At 44.7% G+C, this 12,877-nt stretch overlaps 1 protein-coding gene across 6 annotated transcripts in view; it reads left to right on the top strand.

Annotated features, from left to right (window-relative positions):
• EIF4ENIF1 (eukaryotic translation initiation factor 4E nuclear import factor 1) overlaps window positions 1-12,631 on the top strand; it is a 386,373-nt gene extending 373,742 nt beyond the window's left edge. For all 6 annotated transcript variants that reach the window (XM_069619809.1, XM_069619814.1, XM_069619813.1 and 3 more), the window contains 2 exons: window positions 10,730-10,894; window positions 11,171-12,631. In XM_069619809.1, coding sequence (XP_069475910.1) covers window positions 10,730-10,894; window positions 11,171-11,370 — 365 coding nt within the window. In that variant the 3' untranslated portion in view covers window positions 11,371-12,631. The remainder of the gene's footprint in view (window positions 1-10,729; window positions 10,895-11,170) is intronic.
• Window positions 12,632-12,877: the final 246 nt, after the last annotated feature.

The following is a 12,877-nucleotide window of genomic DNA, read 5'->3' as shown; positions in this document are numbered from 1 at the left end:
TCCTTTGTGTGTGCTGCATCAAAGGCGCCACAACAGCAGATTGACCAGAAAAGCCGAAGAAATCATGCCATAGGTCCCCCTCGAGACTGCTGCTGAGAGATCTGGTCGATTGTGCTGCCTTTCGTCACCAGACCAAGGAATCCAGAGGTCTGGTCCAGCCCTGCCACATCGAGGAGAATCAAGCCACGAACATTTCTTCATACCAAAGGTACTGTGGGGAGAGGTGGTGTTGGGACAGTTTTTCTGAAGTCCAACTAAGGGCTTCATAAAACCATTCAACTGAGGCAGTACAAGACCCCACTCTTAGTATAAGGCTGTACCACCTGAGTACGTGGTAGCTTAGACTGAGCAGCCAGACTTATTTTAGGAGGGAGAGAGGGCTGTAGAATCAGTACAAATGACATTGTAATACAAATGGTCCAGAGAAACACTATATGTAAAAATAAAAGATTTATTTAAATACAGGTAGGCCCAGATAAATCTAGGGGTCAATAAGTACGAACACATTATATGAAATCACAATTATAAAAACACCACACTGTTGGAGAATTCTCATGGAGTGCAATTACCTTCACCTTAGAGACCCCCAGCAACTTTGCTGGATTTTGAGGACTTGATTTTTTTTTTAACCTAGAGTGAGCCTTTTTTTCCCAATCATGTATTTTGATGTGAGTTTTACTCTTGTGTTCTATTGTTTTCAGAACTCCATGGGCATCTTTTGTTTTACACAGCACCCTCAATGCAGTAACACAGGGTAGCCTTTCTAGGCTCTCCCAATGTTTAAATGCCTTTTCTGGGATAAACTACTGTTTCCCAGAGAATGTAAAGTTAAATTTACTTTACTAGTCTTTAAATTCCTAGACCCAGCACACACTATCTTACAATAGATTGCTGGAGGGGTTACCTAGTAGAAACGTATGTTGCAGTCAAATGCTACCCTTTGCTATTGAAATGGCTGGTGGCAGTGGTTTTACAACAAACTACCATGATTTTTCCTGATCGCGAACACCAGTAGCTAAGAATTTTGGGCGCCATGTTTTTCAAGATGGTGCCTAAGCCCCCTTTGTTTAAACAGGTCCCAGTCTTCTTTTTTCACTTTCTTTTTGGAAAGGTCCCTCGAGTTTGTCTCTGCATGCCAAACTAGGATTGGTCACTTTGTTTCTATGCCTTTTGGTGGGCTTCAGGACTGAAGACCGCCTCTGGCGCCTGAGTGTCTGGGGTGGGCAGGAAGTGAGGGATGTGCCCGAAACTCCCTGTGCTTAGTCTCCTAGGAGACCCAAATGCACTCTGGCATGATTGGCTGACTGTCCAGCAAGGACAGACATCCTGCTGGGTGACTTCCAGCTAGGCTGGAATGAATCAGAGAGAACTGAATAAAAGGCGAGAATTTTGGTTTTAAAGGCAGTCTACCACTGGCCGAAGGAACCAAAGAGCTTGAAGAGGACGCCTGCTGCAACTCCTGGACCGTTGGTTTGCCCATTGAAGCCCTGCTGCATTGCAGAAACACCAAGTTCGCATCGACGAAGCCCCTGCGAGGGGGACTTCTCCCTTTTGAGTTGGCGGGACAATCCACTCCAAAGTAAACCACATGGACATAGTATCTGCTGGAAGCCGTATAGCCAGGGAGAGGAACACCAGATTGTGTGCATTACTTTTATGCTGGCCTAAAGATTCTATGGCTTCCCAGGAAGCAAGACTGACTAAGCCTGAGCTCCGTCAGCAGAGTGCAGGACCCCAGAAGCAAGGACAGTCCATCTTGACAGCCAGGAATCACGTTGTTGCTATTTGCTGTTGATGCGAGGAGCTGAAATGCGAATCCGCCACTGCAAGTCAAGTTTGCTGGTTGCGGGTATTGACAGTTCCGGTGCATTGCAGGAGTCCGACGTCCTCTCTTGTCCCCACGACTGAGGCCCAGGAATAGTGAGATCTGCAGTGCTGCACAGGAACAGAAGTCGTCAGCTGCCTCTTTTCTTTATTTATGAAAGACTCCTAAGAACTTGTGTAAAGATTTAACGCTACTGCTCACATTTCCCCTCTTGAGATAATCCTGGCTGCTCAACACGCTACCAAAACTGGTATAAGCTTGTACTACACAAAGGTTGGTTTGCCTATACCTGTAGTCCTAGTTGTTTGTAGTGTTCCTAGAGGGTACTGCATTCAAATTATGCCTAACACATACATAAGACAGTCCAACAGACAGGATTGGCTATGCACATTTACTACTTCCAGTTACATAGAGGAAGCCTGGGTCCCATTGGTTGCTGTCTCCATACGTCACTGTACACATGGTCAGCTGGGCTCATCCTTGCAGGGTGATGCTCAGGCGAAGTTCTTCAGAGATGTAGAGCTGTCTAACTGAACTAACAAAACTTGGCATGCAAGAAATGACTGGTGTAAACTACCACATGAAAAGAGGCTATGGTGTGAAATGGGTGCCTTCTAACCCATGCGTTTTATGGGAGCATTGGATTAGCAGTTGTTTCTCTGGGTGCCTGATCAGAAGGGATGATCTCAGATTTTTGTGGTCTCTGTGGGCCTCAAGGTTTCAAACAGATTGGGGACAGATGTTTATGTTGGCAGAATATATGGCCACTCTGGATTGGGTGTATGAACTTAAGGTGGTCCTGGGGAGGGACTGGTGATATGTTTTCAAAGGGGGTATGGGAAAATGGGTTCAATGGAATGTGGCTTGGCATGGAGAGGGCAGGAGTCGGTCAGCAGAGATGGATGGGGGAGCTGGGGACAGCGCAGGTCTTGGACTCATGTTCTAGGATGAATGCATTATGACAGTACTTGATACTTGCTAATGGCAACAATGAATAGCCGTGTTTCTGTGAGAACAAGAGTCGCACTGAGCGGGTGGAGGGGGTGAGGGCTACCTGTGCACTGCACTGGGAGAGTGACTATTTCAGCAGAGGGCCTAGAAAAAGATGGTGGACACAAATAGAGTACAAACTGCAAGCATTTATGAACTTCTGTTAAAATGGAAGATGCAAAATAAGTACAGGAGGGTTGGAGAGGTCTTCCCCTGCCCCCACCCCCTTAGCTCATACAACATGTACCTGGTGTGGGAATGGTACAGGGGGCGGGGTATACCTCCTCTCCCCAACAGTATATATAAATTGTTTTTGATACAACTTTGAGTAAGAGTTTCCTTGGGTCTGTGTGCTGATTTGTACTGTTCTACAGCTCTTTCTTCCCTCCTAAAATGAGCCTGACTGCTCTGCTACTCTACTGACTTGGGTAGTATGGGCCCTAAAACCAAGAGCTGTCTTATGAAGTTTACACCAGTTGGACTTTAGAAACTGGGACCTGTATACCAAGGGATAGTTTTATGAAGGATTTAAGAAAAACACCCTTACCTCTCACTACTCAAACCATCCTGCAGGAACTGTTTCTTCACCTGAAGGTACTGTCCTACCCCTGGTACAAAACTGTTGGTTGCTTGATCCTGGAGGTGGCAGCTAGTTTTCTCGTACCCCTGCAGGTCGTCCCTAGTTACATCTGGGTGGACAACCTGTTGTACTCTAACCCTGCCTTGGGACACTGGTCCTCGGGGCAAACCTACAAGGAACACTGATTTGCTTGCCTTTGTAAAACTTTAATCATCTGCAATACTGGGAGAGACTCCTGCTAGACTCTGCCATACCTGAACCTTTTACCCTGCTTTCCCGCCTTTCCTGCTCCACCTATTGCCACTGGTGGCCCAATGACCCAGCTGAACACTGACTCATATAAGATAGGGTTGGGTTTGTTAAGGTAGGCTGGAATAAAATGATTCAAAGTTGGTAAAGTCATCTGAAACGTATGCAAACTGTTAACCTTTTATAAGTGATTTGTTACTTACTACGAATGCTATTTTAAAGTTACTACAATTGTTAGTTGGCCAAAGAATATTACAAAGCGATCCATTATCTTTCTATTTTTTAAAGTACATAATTATCTCTGCCTTAGTGTATATAATTGCCTGTTAGGCAAGATTGTGTGCAGTATCCTTTGGAAGACTATAGCAACCTTTGCCTTGAGCAGTGGGAACTAAACCTTTGGTATAAGTCTGTACTACACAAGTTGGTAGTGTGGCTGAGTATCTAGGCTTATCTCAAGAGGGGTCCATGTGAGCAGTAGGGTTCTGACACATTCACAGTGACAGTTATTCAAATAAACCCACTCAAGGTTTCTTGATTAAACTATTTAACAGTGTTATATAAGCCGCCTCCAGAAGGGAGCAAAACATGTAACAATTCTAATACACTTCAAAACGCACTTAGTTTCTCTAAATCCGATACCCATTGGGGATGGCACACACACTTCCTACAACCACCTGTGACTTAATTAGCTAGGACACTGGACATTGATTTATTACTGGTACATTTAGAGCAATACTAAGTTTGGTGCAAAGGTTAGATATCTGAATAAAACAGTAGGTTAACAATTCATGAACAGGTAAGTACTTTTAAAACCTTCCAATGTGAAGTACATTTTTGGCCTTTCCTGGGGGAAGGGGGTCAAGGCAGAGTCAAAGGTAAGGAGTGTCTCAGCGAGCAAGGACAGCCAATATTTGATCGAACTCTAGGGGAACTGAAGATCTTCTTTGCAGGTAAGTCTTGCATAATGTTTTTAGAAAAGTTTGTAGAAATGAGATTCACTTGAAGGGCCACAAGCTGTGGGGGGCAAAGCTGTAAGCAACTCTGCAAGGGCAACCAGGACAAGTCTCAACTGAGAGCAAGTAAGGCTACACAACAAGAGTAAAGTTCTCTTAGACTTTACAGTACCTTTGGCTCGAAGAAATGGTTCCACCTGGCTTCTGTTCCTGTACAGCTCAGCAAATCCTTTCGTTCCTGGCCTCAGTTGTGGGGACAAAAGGGAGGACGTCTGAGGACTCTGGGGAAAGTCAGCGGCAGCAATGGCAAACTTCAATTCAGCTGCCCTTTGCGGTTTCAGCTCCTCGCGTCTGACAGCAAATGGCAACACTGTGGTTCTCGGATACCACTTCAGACTTTCCTCGCATCTGGGGTCCAACACTCTGTTATGGCTCAGGCTTGGTCATTCCTGCTTCAGGGAAGTCAAGAGGATCTTCCTGGCGCTCGGGTCTGACTTAAAAGTGATCCACTAAATTTGGTGTTCCTCTCCCTGGCTTTTTGGTTCCAGCAGCAGTGGAAGTACAGCCCTCTCCGAGAGGATGTCGAAACAAGTTCACTTTAGAGTTGATTGGTCCCACAAACTCAAGAGAAGTTGTCCTTGTAGGACTTCACTATTTGAAACAAATTCGGAGCTTCAGCACAGCAGCAGGGCTTCAACGGTCCAGGAGTTGCTGCAGGTGTCTCTTCAAAGTTCTTCTTCGGATTCCTTAGCCCAGTGGTGGACTCTGGCTTCCAAGCCAAAAGCCTCGCCTTTTTTATGCAGGTTTCTCCCATTCATTCCAGCCTAGCTGTCAATCGCACAGGGTGGCTGTCCGGACGGACAGCTGGCCAATCCCTTTTGGGTGCATTCCTGTAAACAAGGGGATTAAGCACAGGGAGTTTTGGGCACCGCCCCACTTTCTGTTAGGCAAAGTTTGTATGCAGTACCCTTTGGGTGCACTAAACACAACTCAGAATACAGGTATAGGAATCCCAGCCTTTAAGCTTGTACTGCAGTTTTGGTAGCGTATTGAGCTGCCAGGTTTATCTCAAGAGGGGTCAATATGAGCTGTATGGGAGTTGTACAGATTCAGTGACAAGCCTTCAAATAAACTTGCACAATGTTTCTTGAATAAACAATTAACTTATCGCTTAGAATAAGCCTTCAGAAGGGAGCACTATACAAACAGACTAACGCACAAATACAACTCAATACTGTACACTTAGTTTCTAAACCAGTAAAGATAATTTTGGGATGGCCCACAGACACAACCTACACTCGGGTGACTTAATAGCTAGGGTGCTGGGGACATTAATAGCTCACTGTTTTCCTTTTACCAAATTCAACACTATTCTAAATGCAAAAGTTATTTAGAATATACAAGACACCACAAATATTCTTAAGCAGGCAAATACTTTGAGCCCCTCCAAGAAGAGTCATTCAGTGAAAAAGGCTAAGTAAAAGTCTAGCTGAACTGACTTACTTCTTTGCAGGTAAGTAGACAGTTTTTGCACACTGTTTTTAGAAGTCTTTGAAGAAAGAAGAATCAAATGGGCCACAAGCTTTTAGACTTGTGAAAGGTAAAAGATGCAAGCAACTCTACAACAAGAGTGAAGTTCTGTCGGACTTGACAATACCTTTGTATTGAAGAAAATGTGCAGCAGATGACTCCTGTTCCTGTGCAGCACTGCAGATATCACTGTTCCAGCTCCTTGGGACTACCGCAAATAGCATAACAGCAGTTCTTGGCTGTCGAGATGGACTTTCCTTGCTTCAGGGGTCCCGCACTCTGAGGGGGCTCAGGCTTGGTCAGTCCTACTTCCTGGGAGTCCGGAGGATCTTCCTGGAGCTCTTGGCCAGCTTAAAAGCAACACACAAGCTGGTGTTCTCCTTGGCTATACGGTTTCCAGCAGCAGCTCTGTGGAAATTCAACCAGCGCTGAGAAGGATGTCCAGGTGGCTTACTTTTGATTGGTCCCACCAACTCAAGGGGAGAAGTCGTCCTTGCAGGGGCTTCTGTCGCTACAAATTTGGAGTTTCAGCACAACAGCAGGGCTTCACCGGGCAAACCAATGGTCCAGGAGTTGGAGCAGGTGTCCTCCTTCGGTTACTTCGTCCAGTGGTCGACTGCCTTCCAAGCCAAAAGCCTTGCCTTTTATTCAGTTCTATCCCATTCATTCCAGCCTGGCAAGGACAGCCACCCTGCTGGGTGACTGACAGCTAGACAGTCGACCAATCACTACAGAATGCATTTGGTTCTCCTAGGAGTGTTTCAGGCACCTCCCTCACTTCCTGCCTACCCCAGCCCCCCTGGAACCAGAGGCGGGCTTCACTTGTGAATCCTGCACGGCAAAGCGAACAATGGGACCAAACCTGGTTTGGCGCGCAGAGTAGAGCTCTAGAAGGACCTTTCCACAAAAAACGCAGCCCATGGAAAATGCACACCACAGTAGTTAAAACGAAACCACTGCCACATGTATAAAAATGTTACTTGAAAAGCTAGACAAAGGGGATACTAGGTAACCCCTCAACATCCCTATTGTAAGATGGTGTGCTGGGTCTAGAAAGTTACAAATGTACGCAAAGTCAATTTCACTTTACTGCTCTGGGAAACGGTAGTTTATCCCAGAGAAGGTATTTAGACCTTTGGAAAATCTGAAGACTTCCCTGCACTTGTGACACAATGTAAAAGATGCCTATGTAGTGTGTCGGACTCAACCAAAAGTAGTTCAAAATCACATTAAAATGCATGGGAGACTGGGAAGCCTTGCTCTCTCAGGTTAAAAAAATCAAGTCCTGAAAATCCAGCAAAGTTGCTGGGGGTCTCTAAGGCGGAGGGAATTACCATATTTCTAAGAATTCTCCCTAATACCTGCTCCTCCCAGATATACTGGAGCCACAAGCGGGCTGCATTTGTGAGTACCACCAAAGACAAAACAAAGGGGAAAAAAACCTGGTTTGGCGCACAGTAAATCTCAAGGACCTTTCTGACAAGAAATGGCAAAAAGACAGGTGCCATTTTGACAATGGGCACCCATGGGTGCCTTACTGCAGCTGCGAACGCAGCCCACAGTAAAAACACACAATGGTAGTAAAAAGTAAACCACTGCCACCAGCCATGAATTGTAGAAGGGGTAACCTAAAACTGGTACATGAGAAACTAGACAAAGGGGCTACTAAGTAACCCCTCCAGCACCCTATTGTAAGATGGTGTCTGCTGGGTCTAGAAAGTTACAAGATAAAAGTACTGTCAATTTCACCTCACTGTTCTTGGCAACAGTGTCACCAAGAGAAGGTATTTAAACCTTTGGGAACTCTGAAAGACTTCCCTGTGTCACTGCACTTAAGGTGCTTTGTGTCACAATGTAAAGATGATGCCTGTTGGGGTGAATTCTCAAATGTGCTAATTCCAATTCACCTTGGAGACCCCCAGCAACTTTGGATTTTGAGGACTTGATTTTTTTTACCTGGAGAGAGCCTTTTTTCCCACTCTCGTATTTTGATGTTTTACACTTGTGTTCTTTGGAGTTTTAGACCACTCTGTAGGCATCAGCTTTTCATGTCACACAGCACCCTCAGTGCAGTGACACAGGGAAGCCTTTCAGGCTGTCCTATGGTTTAAATACCTTCTCTGGGATAAAGTGTTTTTCAGAGAAAGTAAGTGAAATTGACTTTACTAGTCTTTCCAAATTCCTAGACACAGCACACTCATACCATATGATGGAGGGGTTACTTAGTATACCCTATGTCTAGACTCGTGTAGCAGTGAAATTATACCCTTTCCCTCTCGATGGCTGGTGGCAGTGGTTTTACAAAACTACCATGATTTTTTCCCGACCGCGAACACTAGTAGCGTTAAATCGCGGGAGCCATGTTTTTCAAGATGGTGTCTGAGCCTCCTTTGTTTAAACAGGTCTGGTCGTCTTTTTTTTTCACCATTTCTTTTTGGAAAGGTTCTTCTAGAGTTTCTCTGCATGCCAAACCAGGTTTGGTCCCTTTGTTCCTACGCCTTTTGGCAGTCTTCAGGACTGAAGACTGCCTCTGGCGCCCGAGTGTCTGAAACTCCCTGTGCTTAGTATCCTAGGAGACCCAAATGCACTCTGTGATTGGCTGGCTGACTGTCCGGCAAGGTGAGTGGCAGATAGAATGAATGGGAGGAAACTGCCTTCCAAGCCAAGAGTCACCTTTTATCTAGAGTCGACCACTGGAATGAAAGAACCGAAGACGAGCTGGAAGAGGACGGCTTCTGCAACTCCTGGACCTTTGGTTTGCCCAGTGAAGCTCTGCTGCAGATCCAAATCGCCAAGTTCATCTCAACAGCGAAGCCCTGCAAGGACGACTTCTCCCTTTGAGTTGGTGGGATCAACTCGTAAGCCACCTGGATACTGTTCTTGGAGCTGGTTGTGTTTTCCTCCGAGTGCTGCAGGAAACCGAATAGCCAGGGAGAAGGCCACCAGTTTGTGCTTTACTACAGCTACCGGAATTGGAGATTTGCCTTTGCCAGCTTTTTGCCCAGTCCAGGAGTCCCCAACGTCCTCCCTCTTGTCCCCACGACTGAGGCTCAGGAACAGCTAGATCTGCAGGAACTGCCAGGAACAGACTTCCGCTGCATCTTTTTCTTCATTGGGAGGTACTGTGAAAACCTGACCGCAAGAACTTACCTCTCACTGCAAAAGTGCTTGAAACTTTGGCAACTTGCAGGCCTAGTCAGCTTGTGACCCAACATATGAACTTTCTTTTACAAACTACTTCTGAGAACTTTGCCAAAGACCTTTCTGTTTAACTTCCAGAACTGCTTTATCCTATACACAACTTTAGCCCATTGACTTTGGCCTAACCTATTGCATTGAATCGACTCCTCTGGGGAACTCAAACTATTTGCTCTCTTTAAGAGTAACTGTAATATTTTATTAACTTATGCCTTTTTGCTCCCAACTCAAATGCTCTGCCATGTTGCTCCTTCAAAGTAGTCTAAATGCCTCCAGAATCTGATATTGTGAAGTACTGAAGTAGATTTTTGTGCGCTATAGATTGCCTCCTAGTGAATGTTTTATAACTGACTGTGAAATAAATTAATGTTTTACCAAGAAACCTTGAATGAGTATTTGAATGCTTGTTCTGTGTAACCTCCTTACAACTCGCATTCCCTCTTGAGATCAGCCTGGCTGCTCAGCAACGCTACCACAAAACTGTGTATTCGTCTTGTACCAAAGGTTGGTTTTGCTTACACCTGTAGTCCTAGTTTTGTGCAGTGTTCACAAAGGGTACTGCATACAAACTTTGCTTAACAATGCCTATGGAGTTTGTCAGACTCCAGTCAAAAGAAAGGGCCCAAATCACAGACAAATACATGAGTGGGGAAAAAGGTGTCGCTCTCTCCAGGTTTAGAAATTAGAAGTCCAGCTGGGAGTCTCTAAGGTAGAGCGGAATTAGCACATTTCTGAGAATTCTCCCTAACACCCATTTTTGGATTTTAAGTGTATTTGTTTTTTATTGGACAAAGTGTATACTGTTTAATTCTTTATCACGTCAGCCCTCGTCGCTCCTTAGAATGGCAGGTAGCTGGGCATATTCTAACAAACCTTTGTGTGGTTCAGGCCTAAACTAAGAAGTGTAACCCTGTTAACCTAAAGTTCTGTCAGGTCAGGCAAGTCGTGAGAAACTCCCGAACTATGCATCCATGGGATAGTCTTGCTGTACCGCTGATAAAACACTCACTGCCAAGAGCCTCTAACTGTTTACAGCCCCACAATCGCCCTCCGTTGTAATGACGGGAGGGTGAGGTAGAAACGGCAGAGAACACTACAACATGGTAGGCTTATGGTACATTCTTAAATATCAATGTAACTCTGCATTCTTAAGACCTAGTCATTCTATTCATCCCCAGTAATCCACCCCCTGTCCCCTGCCACTTCAATTACTGAATGATGACTGGGAAAGAACAAGACTCATTTCCATCTCGTAACCTTCAAATTTAATGTATTGCTATATCATGACTTTGTAAAGCACCTGTTGAATAGTGCTTCGCCAAGAAGCCTTGTTAATTTTAAACTAATACAATAGTTAATTTACTATATTTGCCTAAACTTTCCCTTTGTACCTTCCATCAGGTATGCTTCCTCCAGGATTAGACTTGTCTCACCTGCAAGGGTTATCTACACCTATGCTAGGCCAACAATTTTACCAGTTGCCTACTCCCGGACATCCTCTTCTTAACCCACGCAATGGGAATCCCTTGCAACTAGCAATGATGCAGCAGCATCTCCAGCGTACAGGTGAGAAATACCAGTATGGGATACTGAAGTGGAGGCCCCCTGCTCCAAGTTTCTATAGGATGCTCTTGCGTACAGATTTGGTGTCCCTGTTGGGTTGCATGAGTGCTTATTCAACACAACATTGTAATGCTTCATGATAGAAACTATCGTTGCATGCGTGGGTTGGATAATACTAGCATGTTTGTCCTTGGGGCACCTTTTTCCCTAATGCAAACTATTTGTAGCCATTGTAGTTGTGGAACCTTCATTCTGAATTTTTTCCTCTTGAATTTGTAGGTTCTGGCTCTCATAGTGCACATGCACACTTATCCTCCCGTTCTGGACTGCCCTTGATGCATTCACAGATGGATCTGCGTCACAGAAGCACTTCACCTGTGGGACTATCCAAATGGTTTGGCTCTGATGTCCTTCAGCAGCCCTTACCCTCAATGCCAGCCAAAGTAATTACTGTGGATGAACTGGAATACCGGCAATGAAACTGGATTGGTGATTGATCAATGCCCATACTAGGACTTTGAAAAACGCACTCTGCAATGAGTCTTGGCAGAAGGTCTACAAAACATGGCCTGGCCTAGAACAAGTCTGCAATCTGATCTTCACTCCTAAACTGATCAAGTGTCCAAATGGAAACTTTCTAACACTTTTTGTTTTTCTCCCTGTGGGAGGGCTTTTCTGAACTCCTCATATGGAGCAACAAAGCAGCAGCTATTGCCTCAGTGTCCAGACTGAGCACTATCCAGGTCTGCCTGCTCCAGCGGGCAAGTCAGTAAGATGAACCCACACCAGTTTTGCTTTTTCTTTATGAAAGACTTAAGGATGGCTTCACAAAGTGACTTTTCACTGCAGAGGTGGCCACCAAGGGCTCTCGCACAGACCATGAAATGGTTAGACCCTTGTGTACAGAATATTGTATAAAGGAACAATTGTTTTTGTTTTTTGTATATATACACCTAGATGATGGCGGCTTTCTTTTCTTTTGAAACCCTTACAGCTGTACATAAGAGTAACTGACTTCTTTAGTTTATAGCTTCAGGTTGGGAGGTCTTCCTTTATTGTACATGCGGGCCCTTTCAATTCTTTTTATTTTGTTAAATTAAAATTTAAAACACCAAGTGAGCGACTGCAGATGGTAATCTTGCTGTCTTCTTTTTACTGCTCAATCCTTGTAAGCAAGTCTTCTGGATATATCCGACGGCTTATCACGGACACTACTGATGTTCCATAGATGGGATGCGGTCATGTAGGTGGCAGATCATATATAGAAGATCCTCTTTGCTGTCTGCTGTCGTCAACTAGAAGCTGATTATGTGCTGTTCAGCTTTTTTAGAGGTTCTATGCAAGATCTTCCTCCCTAGGGGAGCCGGCAAGAGAAGAGCTGCAGTTTTGGAATGCTCTGGTTTTTGTTAGTGACAAATAGTTTGTCTCAAGCTGTGCATTACTATGGCTATTAATTTGTGCACAACTGAGCTCCTCCGTAGAGCTCTTGTGCTTCTCTTGTCCCTAGAACCACACTTTATTTTTTTTAGGTACATTATGATTTGGTTAAGTGAATACATTTCTACTGGCCTCTCATAACCCAAACTATCACTCTCATCCCCCACATTCACAACCTTTTCATTGAGGTGAATTGCTTTTTTCCTTTGAACATTGTAAATTGTGCAAATATTTTTTTATGTATGGGGAAAGAAGCACAACCAGCAGAAATAAAGAATCCCGCCTTGGGACTGGCTCCTCTCATGCCTCTGCTTCCTGTTGGATTTGATTGTTTTCTTATCACAATCCTCTCAAAGGCATTAGATGTAAAGTACAAGCATTCCCTAGGTTTAGTAACAAACTAAAGATGTGTTGCTTTTGTTGCCTTTTTGAAACCTATAGCTTGTTGAGCAGCATTATCATGGAGCCGGCAATGTCTGCAACTTATTGTTGCCAGAGTGAAAATGATTTGCTCAGGGCTGGACCCATTGCCGGCCAAACGTCATGAGC

The sequence above is a fragment of the Ambystoma mexicanum genome, chromosome 10 (assembly GCF_040938575.1).
Source record: "Ambystoma mexicanum isolate Mex_15411 chromosome 10, UKY_AmexF1_1, whole genome shotgun sequence".
NCBI lineage: Eukaryota > Metazoa > Chordata > Amphibia > Caudata > Ambystomatidae > Ambystoma > Ambystoma mexicanum.
The sequence above is the reverse complement of the archived record's forward strand: the minus strand, read 5'-3'. Positions and strand labels throughout refer to the sequence as shown.